General features: G+C 38.4%; 1 protein-coding gene across 1 annotated transcript in view; it reads right to left on the bottom strand.

Annotated features, from left to right (window-relative positions):
- Positions 1–21,229, bottom strand: part of RIMS1 (regulating synaptic membrane exocytosis 1) — a 474,428-nt gene that overhangs the window by 215,293 nt on the left and 237,906 nt on the right. The window contains 3 exon segments of the mRNA XM_023513140.1: positions 2,671–3,533; positions 8,238–8,243; positions 9,350–9,681. Coding sequence (XP_023368908.1) covers positions 2,671–3,533; positions 8,238–8,243; positions 9,350–9,681 — 1,201 coding nt within the window.

Raw genomic sequence — 21,229 nt, 5'->3', positions numbered from 1 at the left:
TTTTTTTTTTTTTTACCAAATTCATAATCTCTTTCATGATTTCCTTGATTGTTGTAAATTCTGTGAAGTCATGTACAACATCTGGATACCATTTTCTCTACCAGGAATTTATTGTTTGGGGCTTGGTGATTTTCATGGCTTTTTTTGTAACAATGGTGTAATCCTTTCAGAATTTCATGATGTTTTCTATCAGGGCCATGTTCCATAACATTGGCAATCAGTTCCATAGAATACCATGTGTAATGAGCCTTAAAAGTCCCCATTACTCCCTATATAGAAACTTTAGTGTGGGGGGGCATGTAGACTACTTCAATGCCTTTGGTGTCAACCTAATAGAGTTCTGGTTAGCCAGGGGCATTTTCCAATACCAAAAGAACCCTGAAAGGCAATCCCTTACTGAAAAGATAACTTGAAACTTCACAGACAAAGCATCAAAAGAACTATTAGAGTAAGAGACTAGGACACAAGACTAGAGCAGCTGGTTAATGATCAAGGGCAGATGTTAGATAACCCTCAAGCAGAAGCTAACTAGAGGGACTGACAACCTTAGGCAAGAACCTACTTTGACTGGTTTGTCAGCAATCTCTGCCACCTCCCATGAACATTGCCTAAGTCTATTATTTATGTTATGGTTTTAAAATTTCTCTGTCCTTGAAATCACTATGACAGTTCCAAACAACCTGATGAAGTATGAAAATGGGAGAGACTCCACTTTTAGGAATTACTACCCAAATTCTTATCAAAACCCATGCGCTTGGCCTTGACTATTCCTCCCCTCAATTAATTAGACTCTAAAAGATCAAAAAACCAACTTCCTCTCAGCACAGCTGCTCTCCTTTGAGCCTTCCTCTTCTCCTGAGAGTATACTTTACCTCCAATAAAAGTGTTGCCTGCTTGGCTTATGTGTTACATCCTGAAATTCTTTTCTTGAGGAACACCAAGAACATGGAAAAACCTCCACTCCAAAGTGGTAGGTAACAAAATAAGTCCAGAAAAAGGCCTTCTTATTGTGTTTATCTTTTCCCTTGAAGGCTTAGGGGTTTGTAGCCTTAACATTCAGGTAGTGTTAGCCATGCAAGAACAGACAGCATTTGTATGAAGTCATAGTTAGCTTGTTCCTTCCTGCCTTAAATCTTGGAACTTGTTTCTCTTCCTTACTAATAATTATCCTTCATGGCATTTTGTTTCCAGAATAGGGCACTTTTGTCTGCACCAATAACTTGTTCAGGTAGATATCCTTTCTCTTGTTATTTTCTTAATGGCAACTAACTTGTCTGCTGCTTCTTGGTTGACAAAAGCTGTTTCTCCTGTTATCTTGACTTTTTTTTTTAAAGTTAAACCTCTTTCTAATACAATCAAACCATCCTTTGCTGGCATTAAATTCTCCACCTTTAGGTCTTTCACCTTCCTTTTGCTATATTCCATCAATAGAATGACTTAGCTTATTCTTAAATCATATTAGAGTCTGTAAATATGCACTTTTTATAGCAATCCCATTCTCATATAAAAGCTCTATTTTCAATCCAAGACAAAAAGTTCTTCTGCAACAAGTACATTTTCATGCCAAGTGGCCAGCTGCAACAACAGCTTCATAAATATCCTTTCAACATTGGTACTTAACTTGAAACAGTGGCCAACACAGCTGTAGACTTCAATGTATGGCATGTCTGAAGCAATCAAGTAATTCAACTTTTTCTGGTAAGATTATTACTTTTCTTTACTTCTTGGAACCACTTCTAGCATCACTACTGGCATTTCATATGGATCTTGTGGTGTTATCAAAGTTTATGGTATTACACTAAATATCATGAAAAACATGCAAGGAACAGAAAAGATCACTGTACTGCTCATGTGGAGGTTAATAGGTTATTAGTGTCACCCAGAGTTTTAAGCAGATGCTCACAATAGTTAAGTTTGCAGAAGGAGACTATGAAATCATTATAGTAGTATAGTATGTACCACAGTTAATTTTAGGCATTATTTAATGTTGCATCTTTCGGTTTGTTTACATCTCTCTCAACTGCAGATGGTGCCATGTATGGCTTGTATGGCCTTGTGCAAGTTTTCATAAAATTTAACTTTTTATAATAAGGTATCTATTGTATTTTATACATTTACAACCTACCTTTTACTTAAGATTTTTTTAAAGATATTCCTAGGCTACATGTTCATCTGACAGTTTTTCAAACTCTCACAAATCTTCAAAAAAAAATTCTGATACATTTGCTTTAAAAATCCACAGTAAGTGTACCTGTATTGTCCACGGGTAAACTGTAATTTCTTCTCAAAGTGTGAGAAAGATTAATTTGAAATTTTCAAAAGATTAGAATATTACACCACTATTTTTTAAAAATGTACCTTCAAGGCATCACTTTTCATTTTCTAGAAGTTTTCTCCAGAACAATAAATCCACCTAAAACAATACCTAAGAAATGGAAGAGTACACACAGAGATTCCCAGAATGACAATATAAAATCACTAAGAGCTCTTAAACACCTAAGACACCTAAACCTTAGCTTGTAGTTTTATGTTTTAAAACCCCACAAATAAAGGAAACCACATCCCCCTCGTCCGCCCCGCCCCCTTCGTGGCCACGCCCCTCGGCGGCCCCGCCCCCTGCAGCCCGCCCCGCCCGCGCCCGCGCGGCCCCACGCGGGGCCCGCCTCTTACCTTTCTCGCTGACGCTCTCGCTCTCCAGCTCCACGTCCTCGCAGCTGGTGTACTCGGGCGTCGACACGCCCTCCTCCTCGGAGCTGCTCACCGACATCTGCCGCCTCTTGCCGCCCCTCTTGGGCCGGTGCGGCTTGGGCGGCGAGGGCCGCACGGACTCGGACTGGTCGGAGCTCAGCGAGTCGTTGCGCAGCATGGTCTCCGCCTTCTCGCGCTTGGCCTTGCGGATGAGCACCGCCGAGCTGGGGTCCAGGCGGCTCTGCTTCCTGAGGGGCTCCTGGGCTTTGAGCTCCGCGGCTTCGGCGGGGGCCGGGCCGTGCCGGGGCGCCGGCGGGCTGTGGTTCGTTAGCGGCTTGGCGCCGGGCGCCCGGGCCTCCGCGGTCCTCTCGGCCGGGTAGGCGCGCGGCGAGTCCGGCGGCGAGGCCCTGGCGGGGCCCGGCGCGCGCTTGCCCGCCTTGCTCTCGGGCGGCGCGGCGCCCGCCTCGGTGCGCGGAAGCGCCACATCGCTGTGGCGCCGCTCGTGCCTGGCGCGGGACACCCGGGCGTGCATGCGCATCTGCTGCTCCTCCGGCGGCGGCTTCACCGGGTACCGCGCCAGGTTGGGGTCGCTGCGGTACCGCGTCTGGTACTCCTCCTCTTTCCTTTGCTTCTCCTCGTCCGCCGCTTTGCCCTCGTCCCGTTTCTCTGGCACGTCGGAGTAATCCTGCGACCGGCCCTTCTCCAGCCTCCTTTCCCGCCTTTCCTTCCGCTCGCGTTCGTCCGGGGCCGCCTCCCCGGGCTGCGGTGAGGTCTTTGGCACGCGTTTCCGCTCGCTCTTCTGGGCCCCCTTGCCGTTCTGCTCAGAAAGCCCCGGGGCCTTCTTTCTGTGGTGTACAAGGGAATGGCGAGAAGAGGCGCAGTTTATAAAACGTAAAGACCAGACCTAAGAAACATTTTCCTACTCATTCGGTCTTAAGTCATCTTAACTATTGTAATTAGTTACAATAATTACAATCTCTAATGCTCGAAATTATAAAGGACCATATTCATTAACAACTGCATGCTGAGGGGGGCGGTAGGGACTAACCCCACGTTTTGTTGTGTGTTTTTGTGTGGAGCTGCCGTTCCACCATTTATGTCTTTTGTAACCACCCGTCAGTGACAGCGTTCCAGTGTCAAAAGTTCCTGGACACTTTCGTATCTGCAGAGATGAGTTGTGGTGTAGTCTCTCTCTCTCTCTCTCTTTTTTTTTTTTTTAAGCATTTTTCATAGTGAAGTTAGTAAGGAGTGTATTTGTGTTTGGTGGAGATCAAAGTATACATCACTGAAAGTACGGAATATCCAATAATTCTGTAAATTCACCTGTGTCGAGCAATGACTTACTTTTTTTCCTCATGATTGAGACACAAATAAGGTGAAGAGGCAATAGAATTTGTCAGTAGCTGAGATAAAGGGAGAACTGATAATGTTAGATTTCGAAGGAAATGAAGACATTTTCACTAGTTCAGAGAGTGAACAAGAAGAATTCATAGAGGTGAAACATGAAATTATTCAGTCTGACAGAGTGAAGAAGAAGAAGGTGACGACCACGATGGAGGACAAGAAATGCAAAATGTAGAGCCCAAGAGAAGACCACGCCTCCAGAGACACCATCAAGAATGATCTGAACTCAGGCTGATGAAGGATCAGGGGAGACAACAATCCACTGATTTTATGAGGACTCACCCAGGAGTACGATCAGAGATAGAACCCGAGATAGAACCCCAAACTCCATAAGATGCTTTGCAGCTATTTATTGATAGTGAAGCTGTGGATTTAACTGTCAAGTTTAAAAACCAGAAACTATACCTAGTCAGAGAGTTATGTAAGGACGTATTCAAACAAAATTGTGACTTTGTAAAAGTAGAAATATTAGGACTACTTAGAATTCTTCTAATTTGTAATGTGTACAAGAAAAATAAAGATGATATCTGAGATCTTTTCAGTGAGAAGAATTTTCCTGTTTACCATCCTGTGTTTTCAGAACACAAGAATTTGACTCCTACTGAAATGTCTACCTATGTTTTGATAATACTGCAGCAGACAAAGCTTGCAGACAGCATGATAAGTTTGCTGTCTTTGGAATATGGTTATAAATAAGCTCACGCTTTACTATAATCCTCACGAACGTGTCACTGTGGAACTAACTGGTATATTCCCATGGGTGTTGTCCAGTCAGACTTTACATACCAACTGAACCTGGGAAGTTTGGAATTGCAGTGGATCTTCTGTGTGACTCTTCTACAAACTACTGTTTTGCGTCAGAACCATATGCAGGGAAATTGAAGAATCTTCTAAGAAATTACAGTTGGCTCCAAGATTGCAAAAAAGACTAGTTCAGAACTCTCACTTGGCTCAGTCCAGAAGGAACATTAACATGGATAGAAAGTTTACTTCCATCACCCTGGCTTTCAACATACTTTAAGAGAATATGGCCACAGTCGGTACTGTTTGCAGTGACAAAAGGAATTTGCCTCTACAACTCAGGCCAGCATTCATGAAAAACTCTCTATCTGATGCAGTTAAGATTTACCTTCTCTCCCTGTGTGACGTAGTAAGTTATGATCCAAAGGGAGTAAACATAGTTATTATAGTACTTTCTACACAGCATCAAGATATGAAGGTGATGGATAAGAAGCCTGGTGTAATCCACTTTCATAATGCTACTACAGCAGTGTTAACACACTTGATATGTGTGTGATAACATACCCTGTTGCCAAGGAACTTGGTCTTGGCCTCTGTCAATTTTCTTAAATGTCGTTGGCATTGCAGCATACGATTCATACATGATTTTTCAAGAAACAAAGGAGTTTTCTTGTTTGAAGAAATGGGAAAGAAAATACTTTTTGAAAGATCTGGCATGACAGCTCTGTGAAGTAAGAAGATGCACCCAAAATGTACACCATCTCCAAAAAATTACGCAATGGCACTGAACCTTTGTGGACGTACAAGTGTGATTCAGGACAAGGCATGGTGACAAAAGGAACAATTCATACCAAATCAAAAGAAGAGTTACAAGACAACAGTGAAAAGCTTACCAAAGAAAGGCTGCTGCTACCTTTGTCCCTGTGGGACAAACTGGAAATATATGAAGGCATGCGGTGAGTGCAGCAACTATGTCTGTCCCAGCCACACATCAAAAGAAGAAAATGTGACTGAAGTGTTTTTAGTTACTTGTACAGTGATATGTAAAATCTATAGGTTTTTTAGTAAATTCTAGTACTATTTATTCTGGGATCAGTGACTGACCCCCATTGTGTTCTTTGGGTGGGATTGGCATTGGCATAGAGCTGCTATACCTATACGTCAGGTGAGATTTTTCCAAATGCATCTATCTTGGATCACAACATATTCAGGGAAGTAAACAACTGGTTGCACATTTTAAATTTCCTATAAATTAACCAGATCAATTTTAAAAATCAATAATTCAACAAATGAACAACTTGTCCACTAACGACTGCTTGTTATTCAAAGACTTAAAAACGTTTTAGATGAAACTAATATAGATGTTAATAATGGAGGAGCAAAAGATAATACGTACATATCACTTCAAAAGTAAATATATACTTGATAGATATTTGGATGGTATATAGACAACCTTTTAATGTAACAAACTTCTAAAGAGATGTGAACACAAGTATGTCTACTTCAGAAATGAAATCTAATAGCATTTCTTCAATGGTAGAACCAAAGTCATCTTAACTTCAGAAGGTGCACCAAAACACTTTGTATGGAGTTGGCCAGGTCAAAAATGGTTCAGCCGTAGCTTTTAATGTTACCTTCCTTGGATAAAAATAATAGAAATACTTAAATCTTTGAAATTGTTACTCTCCCTCTCCTCTATCCTTTCCCTATCCCTTACTTCAGGATACAACCCGAAAGAAGAAAACAACTGCAATTTCTACTTTTCTTTCCATGCTGTTGAGAGCATTGCAGAGATAAAAGGGTTTTGCTATCTCTGAATCCCGTAGACGTGCCATTCTGTTGTTCCTTTCCATCCTCTGTACAGCGGGGTACATCTGATTTGGGAACATTCCAGCAATTATACCAGAAGTTACCAAAATGAGGTGCCTTGACTAAATGTTCTGACACTATATGATCTAATGTATAATTATAAATGGAGGCAAGCTAAGGCTGTTTGTGGAATTGGTAAGATCCACAGGGAGGCTCTCCAGAGAGAACATCATTTGATTGGAAGCCCAAAAGCAGATGTCATGAATGAAAACAGAGAAAAAGATACAAGTTGGGAAAAGTGGGATAGTTTCTACTGTGGGTTACAAAAGCAGCAGTTGCTAAAATACATTGTGGGGTGAGTTTGGGGAGAGGCTGGTGATGGTAGAAAGGGTGTAAATGGTTTCAGAAGTCACAGGGAAACAAAACAAGCAAGCATGGTGGGTTCAGCTTGAGGCATTTAGATCACATTGGTCCTTCGAAGTGACAGGATTTCTATCTGAAGGTAGAACTGCAAGGGTAGGGTTGCAGTTTGATGATGTTGGGAGCACGTATTCCCCCTGTCAAGGAGAGTTTTCATAAGAGTAACAACTGCTACAAACATTTAATAGCTCACCAGGCATAGTTGCTCTTGTTAGAAGTTTGTACCAAATCTATTTACTTTTCTTGAAATGCTGTTAAATAATGCTTACCCGCAGAGTTCCTGTGAGGATTAAAAGTGATGGCATCAGTGAAGATGCTTTTTGAAAGGATAGGGTATTGTGCAAATGAAAGGAGTTCTCCAGCCTCTGATTCGTTGCTCTACTAGTTACACTTTTTCTCAGCTCTACCTTTAATTGTTCTGTTTGTACCAGCTCATGATCCATGCACAAAGTATGGTAAAGAATTCCTCAGCAATTTAAGTTGAGCAGACTTAATATTCTTTCAATCTTCTCCCTAAAGTTGCCCAACCCCTTACCGCCACCTGCCTCTCTTCCTGCTCCTACGTTCCCCCCATTCCTCTTACTTCCTTATGTATTTACATCACCAGGAAAGATATTTCCCCTATCAGGTGTCTTCAAATTTCAATTAAAAAGTCAAAACAACAGTTGCTTCTTGGCCTTTTGGCAAGATCAGGTGTAAAACGTCAGTTCTTGACATTTTGTTGTTTGTCCTCATTCCTGACATTTTTGTTGTTTTCCCCGTATGTCAATACAGAACTCTTTTCTCTTTAGAAAACTTTACAGCTCCAAATTCTCTATCTTCTTTAAAGGTACCATTTTCTATCTAGTCTCAAACTGTACCTTCACTGTTTTTGTCTCTTCTTCATGCACAACAATTTGTCACCAAAAGCTATTAATTCTACCTTTCTGAAGTATCTCGTGTCCTTTCTATCTCATCTCCAAATAGTTTAGGTACACAAGAGTCTCTCTTCCTGTGATGTCCTCTTCTGCCCTGTCTATCTCTACCACGCCTGGATCTAATAAAGATTAAATCCTAAGTCATGTCCTGTTTCCTGGAACTCTCACAGTACACAGTATCTGAATTTCTAGCTTTGATCAAATCAGCATCCAGGTTAATTTCTTAGGAGTCTCTCCTCCCTAGGATATTGTGTGGACGCTTCCCTAAGACCTTTCACAAACAGGACGCAGGACCATGTCCTAACTGTCTTTATACCCTTTGGTTCCCTGCCACAGTGTTTATTTTTAGTAAATACACAGGATCTACTGGCTTGAATGAGAGCTGGATTCACAGACTGCCTGCCATATATCAGCTTGTGAACAAATGTTCTTTCTCTAATACCTGCTGCACCCTGTATGGTGGGTTGTTAACTGCCTATAGGGACAGAGCCCAGACTAGACTCCACACCCATTTAACTTTGAAGTCCTTGATCTTATCATATAGGTTTTGTGTGAAAAGAGGATTGGGAGCCTTCTTAGGATTAATCCAGTGCCCATCACCATAAGCCTCATGAAGACAAGAGCAATGTTCTCCTTGTTAACACTGTTTCCTCCTGCATAGCATCGTGTCTGGCCATAAATACGTTCTGTGAATGAATGAATCTCAAATTGAAGGGAATCATCGATCACATTAGCTCCTGTTTCAATCTTCTGTGGCTTTCCATTATGCCTATACTAAAAGCTATAAAGTTTAACCTGTCCTCTCACTACCTCACCAGCCTCCTTTCCCCACTGTCCCTCTGCCACTTGTACTCCGGCCAGTGGCTGTTCTTTAGGAGGCCTCTCGCACAGGGCTTGTACCTTCGGTCTGCATGCCTGTGTAGATACTAGGAGCGCTCTACACACCTAGTCACTTTTCAGAGCTCAACATGAAAGAAATGCCCTCAAAAAAAGGCTTTTCTGTTATGCCCACACACACTCCAAAAAGTAAGGTCCCTGTATCGTGTTCTATCAGAGGACACTTTTAATTAAAAAAAAAAAGACTAGTTTTATAAATACAAAATTATCTAAGAGCTTTTCTGAGTTCAAGGTTGGAAGCCAGTAGCTCAGTGGAGGGACTTGGCTTATGTTTACCCAGGCAGGCAACACGTGCATGATACGAAAGAAAAGCTTGTCAGTGAGGTCTCCTAAGGACTGCACCCCAAAGGCAGACCCAGAGCCTCAGAAATACCCTCTCCACATATTCCTCTTACTAGAAGTTAAACTATTGACAATGTGTTTGCTCTGAAAGCAAAACCTTGCCTTTATGTACAGGGTTAATGAATCTTTACCTTGGAGGTTCACTTCTAGACCTTGAAGCCTGCTTCTGTTCAGGTCCCAGGGCTTGCTGTGGGGGTTCAGCCCCTTTGCTCCTGTCGGGTGGTGCACTGGGAGGACCGGTGTCCTGCGAGGGGGCAGCTGCTGTGCTCAGGGGTGTCTGAGACCGCGACCGCTCCTGGAGTCTTGCCTTCTTTTCTCTGGGTACCTCCGAACCAGCACCTGTGGCTGTGTCACTCAGGGTTCCATCCTGACTTGGCTGCTGAGGGCCACTTCCGAAGAACCACGCCCCTGATTTGGTTAAAATTTCTTGTTGCTTTCGACATAAATTGCATACCCACATTACCTATTTGAAGAAGAGAGAACAATATGAATTTTCCATTCTACTAGTATTTGGAAATAATTTATTTTCAATACTTAAAGTACCTTTAAGGAAAAAAAAAAAAACCAGAAAGCATGGTCTTCATCTTCATATTTACCCTTGCAAATTTCTTGTGAAAATGATCCTCGCAAAAGTCAACAGTCAAGTATTTGATTGCCTGGACCGGGGTTCATTTGAGACCAGAGGGCCTCTGGGCAAACCAGAATAGAGATTTTTCCTCCGCATTTCTAATTTGACAATTCTGAGTTCCTTTTATTATGTATATGTAATATTTTGTATAATTGACCTTGAAGTTTTATTTAAAATATGTGTTAGTAAAACATGTTCTAAGCAGGGTAATTGATGAGAAAAATGTTGTGAGGAGCTATAAAATTATTTGCATATATAAACCTGAGTATCTCAAAGCATTTAAAAGATGTCTGTCTTCTTAATAACAATCACATTATTAAAGTCAATACCCAAGTATTACTGTGGAACAAGCAAAGTATATACAAAAGAAACAGCAAAGCTGCACATACCCTCTGTTGTCTTAGTAGTAAACTAAGCTCAAGAGTATTTTATGTTTATAAAATATAATTCTCCATGCACATGTCTGCTAAAGCAGGCGTCCTCAAACTACGGCCCATGGGCCACATGTGGCCCGCCTAGGATATTTATCTGGCCTGCTGGGTGTTTTTGCTGCGGCTGCCTGTCCTGCTTAACAGCCGACTCATCCCGGGGCCCATAGTCTGGCCCTCCAACGATCTGAGGGACAGTGAACTGGCCCCCTGTTTAAAAAGTATGAGGACCCCTGTGCTAAAGCAATAAATCTGAGGGTGGATTTATTCATATGTGACCACTCCAGTGTAGTATTTCCCCAGGAGAGCTACTTTGGGACAGTCATTTAGAACATATCCACTGAGAAATTTTAAGATGTGTCATCACTTAAACCTATACATCCACCCTCCCCTTGTTGAGACTTGAACTGAATATAACAATGAGGATGATCATAATAAAAATGATGAACAAGTAGTAACAGCAGCAACTAGCCATCCCAGGGCAGAGACAGGGTGGCAGCCCATGGGCCTCTTGTCAGATACTGTCAGTACCTCTGTTTCTGTGTGCTAGGGCAGTGGTTCTCAACCTTCCTCATGCCACAGTGTATTTTCATTGTTACAAAGGGGTTGCGATCCACAGGTTGAGAACCGCTGTGCTAGGGCTTCCCCTTAATGCCTCAGTTTCTCATCCCTGAAGGCATTTCAGGTTTTTCATTTTTAATTTTTTGTAGTTTAGAAACAGCATCCCCAGGAAAGGCTAATTATGAACTACAGGCCCTCATTTTCACAAGTACTGACTTAACCAACAAATACTCAAAGACACTGCGTAAGGATGAGTAAATCTTAGTTACATTAACTGAGATGCAACAGGAGAGAGTAAAAGAAGGGTTTGCCAAGCCCAAAGGAGAAAATGTCCTCCTGAAAACATTCTTATAAACAGGGGAGAAACTATAACTGTAGCTGGAGAATAAGACAAAAGGAAAAGTTAAAATGAGAATAAGAAAAAGAGGGAGAAAACTAGTACATTTAAAAAATATATTATAGATGAACTGTTAAGAACTGCATTCCAAGCAAGAAAACTCAAAGGAGCTCATAATACAGGAAAAAGCTAAGGTTTAACAGAAATATTTGTTATAGAAAATTTAAGATTGATGAGATTCATTCCTTTAAACTTCCTCAGGTCATAAAAATGAAGTGGATTCAGTTCACAAAAGAGGTGATGTGTAGCACCTGCACAAAGCATTACACTCACCGTCACAGAATTCCCATTTACTAAGATGTTAAAACACAATGACAATTAATTCACTGCATGAGCCTGTACAAAATAGTTTATGAAATGTAACTTCAATTTAAAGTGCTAAATAAGGCTGTATTTTGCAAAATGTATAAATAAAATATCTTAGAAGTCTTGATGTCTTGAACATGAACATATCAAGGATAGCATTAAAAATGCAATATTCCAAGGTCAGGAGCTTTCATAAACAGTGACACTGAGCCTCCTGTATACAGAGCCCTGGATGGACACAAGGGATGTGTTTCCTTTTTAATTATTTCATTAACTGCCACAACAGTGATAAGATCTTAAATCATGTCATCCAAGAAGATTTTTATGAAACTGTGATTATTTTGTGGCAACCAAGGCCATATTAAATTTTTATTTCTGACCAGGTATTGTGGCTCACACCTGTAATCACTGCCCTTTGGGAAGCTTTGGCAGGAGTACTTGAGCCCAGGAATTCGAGACCAGCCTGAGCCATACAGCAGGGTCCCATCTTTATAAAAAAATTAAAAATTAGCCAGGCATTTTCGCACATGCCTGTAAACCCAGCTACTTAAGAGGCTAAAACAGGAAAGAAGATTGCTCCAGCTCAGGAATTTGAGGATGCAATGTGCTGTGATTATGCCTCTAAATTCCAGATGAGATCCTATCTTTAAAAAAATAAAATATTTTATTTCTGAAACTAATAAGCAAATTATTACCATCATCAAAAGTAGGTTCTTTTCTATAAATATATCAAGGCACACTTAACATAAATATGCATTTTTCTTTAAAACAATAAAATTTGCCATTATTGCAAAATTCCAAAATTGAATTAAACCAAATAAAAAGGCAAGAGTATAATAATATGGATAGAAAGACAAAGAATATTGTTCATTGTACATCTGAATATCTTCTAGTAATATTATCATAATCTTATTTTAATTGATTCACATTTTTAAATGTTATTAAAATTGGTCACTACAAACTAATTACCAGATGTGAGCAAGTTCCAAATGTTGAATATATGCAGAATTGCTACATGACCAGTAAAAGCAAATAAAATGTATTATTAATTAAGGTTAAGTTTTGTAATGAATTTCATTTCCAATTTATTTAAAAGGCAGGATCACTTGAGCCCAGGAGTTCAAGACTAACCTTACAATAAGCTGAATAAAAGCAGAAAAGTTACTTTAAATGATATTTTTAAAATACTGTTTATTCATTTGTTTTGTTTCATTAATTTTTGTCTTTTTTTTTGAGACAGTCTCACTATGTCGCCCTGAATAGAGTGTCATGGTGTCACAGCTCACAGCAACCTCAAACTCTTGGGCTTTAGTGATTCTCTTGCCTCAGCTTTCCAAGTAGCTGGGACTACAGGTGCCCACCACAATGCCTGGTTATGTTCTGGTTGTAGTTGTCATTGTTTGGGAGGCCCGGGCTGGATTCGAACCTGCCAGATCTAGTGGATTCGAACCTGCTCAGCTACAGGCGCCCAACTGATTTTTATCTATTTTTTTTTAATTTCAGGAAATTAAAGGGGTACACAAGTTTGGTTTACATAGTTTTGTGCATTTTAGGTCAAAATTATAAATGGGTCCTTCCACCCAGAATGTGTGTCTATTTTAACATTTAGGAAAAAATATTTAACTCCACACTTTTTTTATATCTTATATCCTTGTGTACCACAACATAAAAAAAATTTGCATTTTAAAAATTAACTGTAAATGAGATTAATCTATCCTCCACATTTAAAAAATTAACTGTAATTTTTAAATATTCATTTTTATTAAAATATCACCTCCTAATATGTATTTTTAATAATATAAATTATTCATACTATAATGTTTCCCCATAAACAATAAACTGCTTTTATGAGCTATAAAGTAAAGAAAAATACATGAGATTTCAGCAATTTAGTATTAAGTACTATATTTGCCTGGAGCTATAGATAATTCAAAAGGGAGGTGGGGAGATTTTTTAACAGATTCCTTAAAAAAACAGTATGAGGCATAACTTTGTCTACCACAAAAATGTCATTTAATTAAAGCACAAATACAAGATTATACCCTAATTAAATACCCTGGATGTGTTCCAAACTAATCTGAAGAAGGCGTGTGCAATAGCATACCTTAACAGTGCACAGATGTGAAACAAGCAAAGACAGACTCGAATAAAAGATTGCTGTGATGTTACTTGACTTCTGAAACTTTACACTATACATCAGAAAAGTGAACAACTGAAAACTGTGTTTTGATCTTTTTCTATAATAGTACTTTTATTCTACGTTTTCCACTTAATCCTTAAGCAATACAGTAGACTATTTCATAAAACCCACAGGAACTGTTTACCCAGAGAAACAAAAATGACAACATTCCTACTTCGTATCTCTATATTTAGGGAATTCATAGATAAAACCGTGAGTGCAGCAGGGGAACCATGCTGTTCAGGTGGGAGAAATACTTTACACCTGTTCTCACAGGAGATGTTTAAATATCAGACCGAGCAAAATAGGCCTTAGATTCGCTTTTGATGATGTTACTAAGGTGATTCGTGATGAGGTTCAGAATCCCTATATTAACACACATGGCTTGCTAATAAGATCCATCTAAAGTATTTAGTATTATAAGGAATAACTATAAACATGAAGGTATAAAAATGGCAAAAGATTTTGTGATTAAATTTTCATTCTACATTTTTGCAGGTAAACTTTGAGACGAATGTTCATTTAATTTAGTATATTTTAACAAATCATTATAGTATCATCAAAAAATTAATATACTACCAGTTTGGAAAACATGAACAATAAAAGACTAGAAATCTTATAGTTGCTACATGTTCTGGATACTATTTACCCATTTCCCATACTTTATTAGGGGAAGCAGTCATTCCAGCAGAAACTATGGACAAAATTATCCAAGTAACATTTCAACTTTGTTGAAAAAAGTATATGAGATAGGAAATAGGAGATGACAGAAAAGGGGAGAATGAGTGAGTTTTCTTTAGTTCTTGAGCGTGTTTGTGTACGTGTGTGTGTGTGGGCACGTGTGTCTCCTGAGCTTATGTTGTTGTTGCTGTTTCTATTTTTTCCCTTCAGAAGTTTATAAAATACATTACTGGATTTATGAAAGATAAAATATAATATAGAATATTTCTTCTTAACGAGTAAGGCACTCCCTATTCTACTCTTCCTCTATTAGCGTTTTTGTTTAATTTTCTATGCAAACTCAAAGCAACTGAGATTCCACCACAGCTTTGCATTCTAGCTCTAAGTAATCCCATGTAATTCCAAACGGTTTAATATTTAAAAAAATATTCTCTATGGAGATGGCACATCATTTACAGAACCCTTAAACTGCGTATAGTCTTTGATGTTGACACAGAACTCTGAAGTGAAAACTGTGTTGATCAAGCTGCTTTGGTATTTAAGGTCTTTTTAAAAAACCGTGGAAAAATTTGAAGTGTTTGATTAAACATTCAAAGCTCTTCTGCTGTAATTACTGTGTGCTAAAAGTTCAGGCTTTTTTGTATAATATATTTGGCAAAGTTGCTCCTGAAAAGGGATCCCAAATCATAACTGAACAATATCAGTTGTGTAGTTTAAAATCTAAGGATTTAATAATGACCCCAAGTTCTATACTCCCACAAACGTTTCAAATTTAAGGTAACACAGTGAGATTTCATTTAAATAATAGTAAGCATAGTTACAAAGCAACCAAAAAAAGAGCCTCAAGGAAGAGAGATGCCAAAAAGTTTCTAGAAATTTCTACACTTAAAAAAGTATGGAAAGTGAAATAAAACGTAGCAAGCTGTAGCTCAAACCATAGATGAGGAAGAAACCTCAAGAAACCTCTCATCAAGAAGGGGGCTGATTGGGCGGTGCCTGTAGTTCAAAGGAGTGGGGTGCTGGCCCCATATGCCAGAGGTGGCAGGTTCAAATCCAGCCCCAGCCAAAAACTGCAAAAATAAATAAATGAATAAAAGGGGCAGGACATAGTGAGAAATGTAATTAAAAACAGGAGATAATTTCTAAGTCTTCATTTTAAAAAAAAATGTTTATTTTACATATGCAGAATGACCACTCTTCCATAAATCTGAAACAGAGGTGTTGTTGAACTGTAAATATCCTCTTCATTGTGTCAGGTAGACTGTCTGTCCTAATTGTTGACTCCCCAGTTTCCTACTCAAAAATACCTCCCCCATGTGCACACACACTCACTCACACAGAATTCCCAATTATCCATTCTAAGGCCCTGTTTTTGTTTTCTCCTCTATAAAGTTAATCAGGGACCACTAAAGCTTTAAAATCAAAACTTCAATCTTAAAGAGAAAGGCCAAAATAAACATAAGGAGGAAGTGATCTTAGAAGAGTAATTTAGAAGAGTAATTCCAGGAATAGGAAAGAAACCTTAAAATAATCTAATAAATGGTCAGATAGCAGAAAACAAAACTTCTGGAAAACTAATGGTGAGGCTGGCAAAATAAAATAAAAGCAATTTAAAAGAAAGGACATATGAAAAAGTCAAGAGATAAGAAAAAACATGAAATAAAAATCCAACTCACATGAGTCCAGAAAGAGAGAATGCAATATGGAGAGGAATGAATGTTGGGAAAATAATAGAACAGAAATTATCAGGGGGCAGAAGTCATGCATTTAATACAATGATTGTAAAAAGACTGCCAAGATACTAAAGCATTATAAGACGGAAATTACCAAAGAGAAAGAGAAGATCCTAGAAGTTTCCAGAAAGAAATAACCAGGTTCTAGACAAAGGAGTAGGATAGAGAATGGTACCTGACTTCCCGTCAGCAATACTAGATGTTTGAAGAAAAGAGCTCAGAGGGAATGTTCTCAATGGGAATTATTCGGGGCCTACAATTTCATATACAGGCAAAGCATCATTCAAGTGTAAAGGCAGTACATAGAAGAAATCTTAGATTTGGGAAAACTTGGAAACTTTACCACTCACATATCCTCCTTAGCAAAACAAAGTCTATCAATAAAGAAGAACTGAGATTCAGAATAGAAAGAGAAGTCCAGGATGAACAGCCCTCTTTGAAAGCGTAAAGAGAAACTTGGAGCAGGAGGAGAAGGCTGTAGGAACGAGAATTCCAGGAGTGAAAACCAAATAAACTAGAAGAAAACAGCAACAGCCAAAAGGGAACCTGTTCAAATGTAGAGTTTCGTTCAGAACCCAAAATAAAAACTTGATAGGATAAAGGAATTTGGTGAAAGGTAAAACCTGTCTGCATTTCATGCTGGGAACATTCTCCAACAAGTCAAACAGTGGTCAAGATACCTAACCCACAGAATAATATGAATAATATGAAGTATAATCTAAACCTATGGTGAATAATAACTGTGTTATTTTAAGTTACAGACCTGACCCACGGAGGCAACAAAATAATGATTTGTGGTGGAAGGACAGGGGTGCCGAAATAAAACTTATTTTTATCTGTCATAGCAGTACTATAGGAGCTGTGAAAAGTTGGTTAACCCCAAATATCAATGCCCAGTAGGGCTTTGTGTCTTGTGAATAGACCTGAAGTTAGAATAACAGGCAGAAGACTGCTGCTTTTTGTTATAACCCCGTCTCTCTATTTCACCTTTGATACATAGCTACAGAGACAGCTATACTATGTCCAGATTCATGCACAGTAACATATTCGTCTTTTAACTATATTCTAATACATGATTAAATATGATTACATGATCATTTGCCATTTATTGATAGTTTTATGATTTTATTCATTCACACTGAACCATAAGGACCATATTTCCAATGTTTTCCATATTTGTCACTATGTATATTGTACATGTCTTTTGTTCTATTTATAATTTAAGTAATGGTATTTTCTTACCATTTTTAATTTACTGATTGGCACTTTGATATAATTTTGTTTTATTCCTTGCCGTGAAGATGGATTTTTATTTTCACACAGTCACTTTAATCTGTGATTCTCTTCTCTTGCAACCCTTCTGTTGTACCTCAGCCCAGAAAGTGCTTTGATAAATAGTCACTTATATTTTCATCAACTATTTAGATGGCAGAACATTCTATCATCTCTTTCTTTTTCCCTCAGAATTCATTTTGATATATGACAAGAGTAAGGGATCTACATTGATTTCTTTTTCTCATAGCTAGCCGTCTCAACATGATTTACTGAATAATCTTTTGTTTCACCATTAACCTGCAGAGAGTGTGGTCTCTAGAGGTGGAATGCCCAGGTTCTCATCACAGATCTGTTGCTTATTTGCAAGTCACTCACACCTCTTTGCACAGCCTCCTAAGACTCAGTGGCATCATTTACAGACTGGGATTATAATAATTCCTGTATCATTGAGTTGTTCGGAGTATTAAATGAGATAATCCATCCACATTGCTTCACACAGTGCCTGAAGTGTTCATTATCTCCTAATAATAAAAGAATTACTAATTATTGCTGATCACAAGTCATGATCAGCAACATCATCATCTTATTAACCATAGATATAAAATCTTTTGGAAGCTATCAGCTTTGTACAAAGCCAGTAAAAAAACTGTATTTTGTTCCTACAAATATATATGTACTTATTAATTCAGTAACATTGATTGTATTACATTACTCAGTCTCTACATTTTTAGTTGACATTACACAAATGTCTACTGGTGTGTCCCTCACTGTTCTTGTTTCTGTAAATGTCTAAAGGTTTTATCGTCTTGATTCTGTGCAGGTCACAGCATGTAAAAGGCAGCAGTAAATACTGATAGATATCAAAGGGAGCAGCAGGCCCTGGCGGGTGGATAGTCTAGGTCTGAATTCCTGATCTCCCACCTGCTTGCTGTGCTGCCTAGGGCAGATTTTATCATTTTTCTCTGTGTTTCTGTTTCCTCATTTGTAAAATAGGGAAAGTAATAATCAGGATAAGTTCATAGATTCTGTGTGAGGATTAAATGAGTTAATATATGTAATCATGTTTGACACATAGTAAATGGAATTAACTTTATTAACAATATAAAATTTACTGCTGTCGTAGCTTCAAAATAAAGGTAAATATTCTGTTTTTTTTTTTTTTTTTTTGCAATATGAAGTGCTGCATTCTGCACATATTTCTGATTTCAACAAGTATTTTTGAGGTCCTGCTGTATGCTAAGCATTGTTCTAAGTACCAGAGATGCAGCAGTGAATAGAAGGGACAAAAGTCCTGCCTGCGGAGTTCATGTTCTAGTGAAAGAAGACAGATAAAACCCAAAACATAACAGTACACATATGTGGCATGCTATATAAGTGCAAAGAACAAATGGAAAGGGGGACAGGTGCAGGCCATTCTAGGGTAGTGAGTTCAATTTAAAGTTGATACTGGAAAACTTCACTGAGAAAGTGACCTTCAAGCAATGCAGATATCTGGGTGACCATCTCAGGATGTAAAAACAGCAAATGAAAAGGACTTTGAGGGGGCTTATACATGATGGTTTCAAGGAACAGCTACAGCTGAGTAGGTGAAGGGTTGGGTAGTATGAGATAGATTCAGCAAGTAACAGGGGTCAGACTGATTGATTATATCTTTGTTGGCCACAGCAAAGACTTTGACTTTTATGATGGAAGTAATGGGGAATCAGTAACAGGGAAGACTCTGAGCAGAAAAGTGACCTGATTCTCTTAGTTTTAACAGAATCTCTCTGGTTGCTGTATTGAGAATAAAATGTAGAGAAGTCAGCTGTAGAATATTTGTGACTTGAGTTCTAATATTACAATATTCTCTCTCTCTTTCAGCTCATCTTCACAAAGATGTTTCCCCTTTCTTATAACTTTTGGTGTCATTTTGTTGGAGGTGCACCTCTTGTATATAGTATGGGACTGGATTGCATTTTCTCAGCTGGCTGAGAACCCTTGTGTTCCAACAGCACGGGAACACACACCAACGCTTTACTTCTTTGTCTTGTCTTGCATTATAAGGTTTTCATAATCATCCAAACCAAATGCCCTGGATCCATCCCTCTGGCCTGTGGGACCCCTTCATTTTCCTGTCTCCAACCTTGTCTTCTCCAGTGCTCTGTCCCTCTTGGCATATAAACACATAATCATATAAAATAATCAAAACTTTTCTTCCAATAAAAGTGATTCAAACCTATTTCTTCTCTCATCACTTCTTTCTCTATCCTCTTTAAAATCAAACTACTTGTTCAGGAACCTAAACTCACACCCTCTCCAACTTCTCATACTTTTACTTCTCGTCATCTTGAACTCTGACTCCCATCTGCACAATTATATTTCCACATAGGCAGATGCTTTTAGCCCTTCTCTTTTTGTGCAATTATGACCACCCCCCTATTTTTTTTTTTTTGACTTAATGACAATTTTCTGGCCATCTTCTTGCTTGCATCACCTCTTATCACATTCTTGGCTAAATGTCGATGTTACATAGGGCTCCATTTCTCACTCTTCTACATTTCTTACTCCAGTAGTCTCCATGAGAGATGTTAAAAGCATCTCCAAATAATTTGAGATTAACCCTTTCTGAAAAAATTTTCTTGAGAAAGATTGTATCATAAAGATTTTTAAGCAAACAGTATTCATGCCTACTACATTAACATAGTATTTGCATTGTAAAATATGCTAAATAGAAATTAAAATAAGAAAAAATATACATTTAATTTTATTTTGTACCCAAGTACATTATCTTGCACTATAAACTGACTCTAAAATCATAACTGTTAGCTCAGACATCTTTTAAAATATCACAATCCACACATGTATATCCTCTGATCATGGATATATGTGACCATGTGGCCACTTGAATGTCATAGCAGAGCCTCAAACTTAAAATACACAAATCAGACGTAATCATGCTTTCCACAGTGGTTACAATGTGAGCCACATACACTGAGGCTGGCAGGTTTGAACCTGCCCAAGTCAGCTGAACAACAATGAGAACTATAACAAAAAAATAGCTGGGCATGTGTTGGATGCCTGTAGTCCCAGCTACTTGGGAGGCTGATGCAAGAGAATCACTTAAGCCCAAGAGTTTGAGGTTGCTGTGCCACTGTGATGCCACAGCACTCTACCAAGAGCGACTCATTGTCTCAAAAAAAAAAAAAAATATATATATATATATACACTATACATACACATATAGTATTTGTTCGATATAGAATTCCCAAAACTTAATATCTTATTTTCCTACTTTTAATGGCCTCTCTTCCTAACTACAATAATAACATGAAAATTAAAGTATTCATTTATATTCTGTTATCAGGCAGGGACATCAAGCAAGCATTACACAACTAAAGAATTCAGACACATAAACATCATTTTTGTAGAATTCCTACAGTATTTTTGTATTTGTTCTTAAAGTGAATTATTAGAGAAAAGGCATGATATAATTATTTAAAAATGTTATAGTCTCAAATATTGAATAAACAAATATACTTAAAAATACATATATAACTATGATCCATCCTATTTTATTCTTGTTTCTAAGTTTCTTCATGGACCAATGTAATACTCAGAAATGGGTATGAATGAATATTTTTGAGTTGCTGTCTAAATGTTAAGCTTCCTATGTGCAGAGCAAGACCTGGCAGAGACTGGTTGTGGGAGTATTCAGCTGAACAAACAACTCCGAATAAATATGTTTTTCAAGTCAAGTGGAACACTTGAAAATGAACACAAGAAAATGTTCTTGGGTTACACAAATTATATTGTGTAACACTTGAAAATGAACACAAGAAAATGT

This window comes from Otolemur garnettii, unplaced genomic scaffold (genome assembly GCF_000181295.1).
Source record: "Otolemur garnettii isolate 467f Iridium unplaced genomic scaffold, OtoGar3 scaffold00035, whole genome shotgun sequence".
Lineage (NCBI taxonomy): Eukaryota > Metazoa > Chordata > Mammalia > Primates > Galagidae > Otolemur > Otolemur garnettii.
This window is presented reverse-complemented; position numbering and strand designations above follow the sequence as displayed.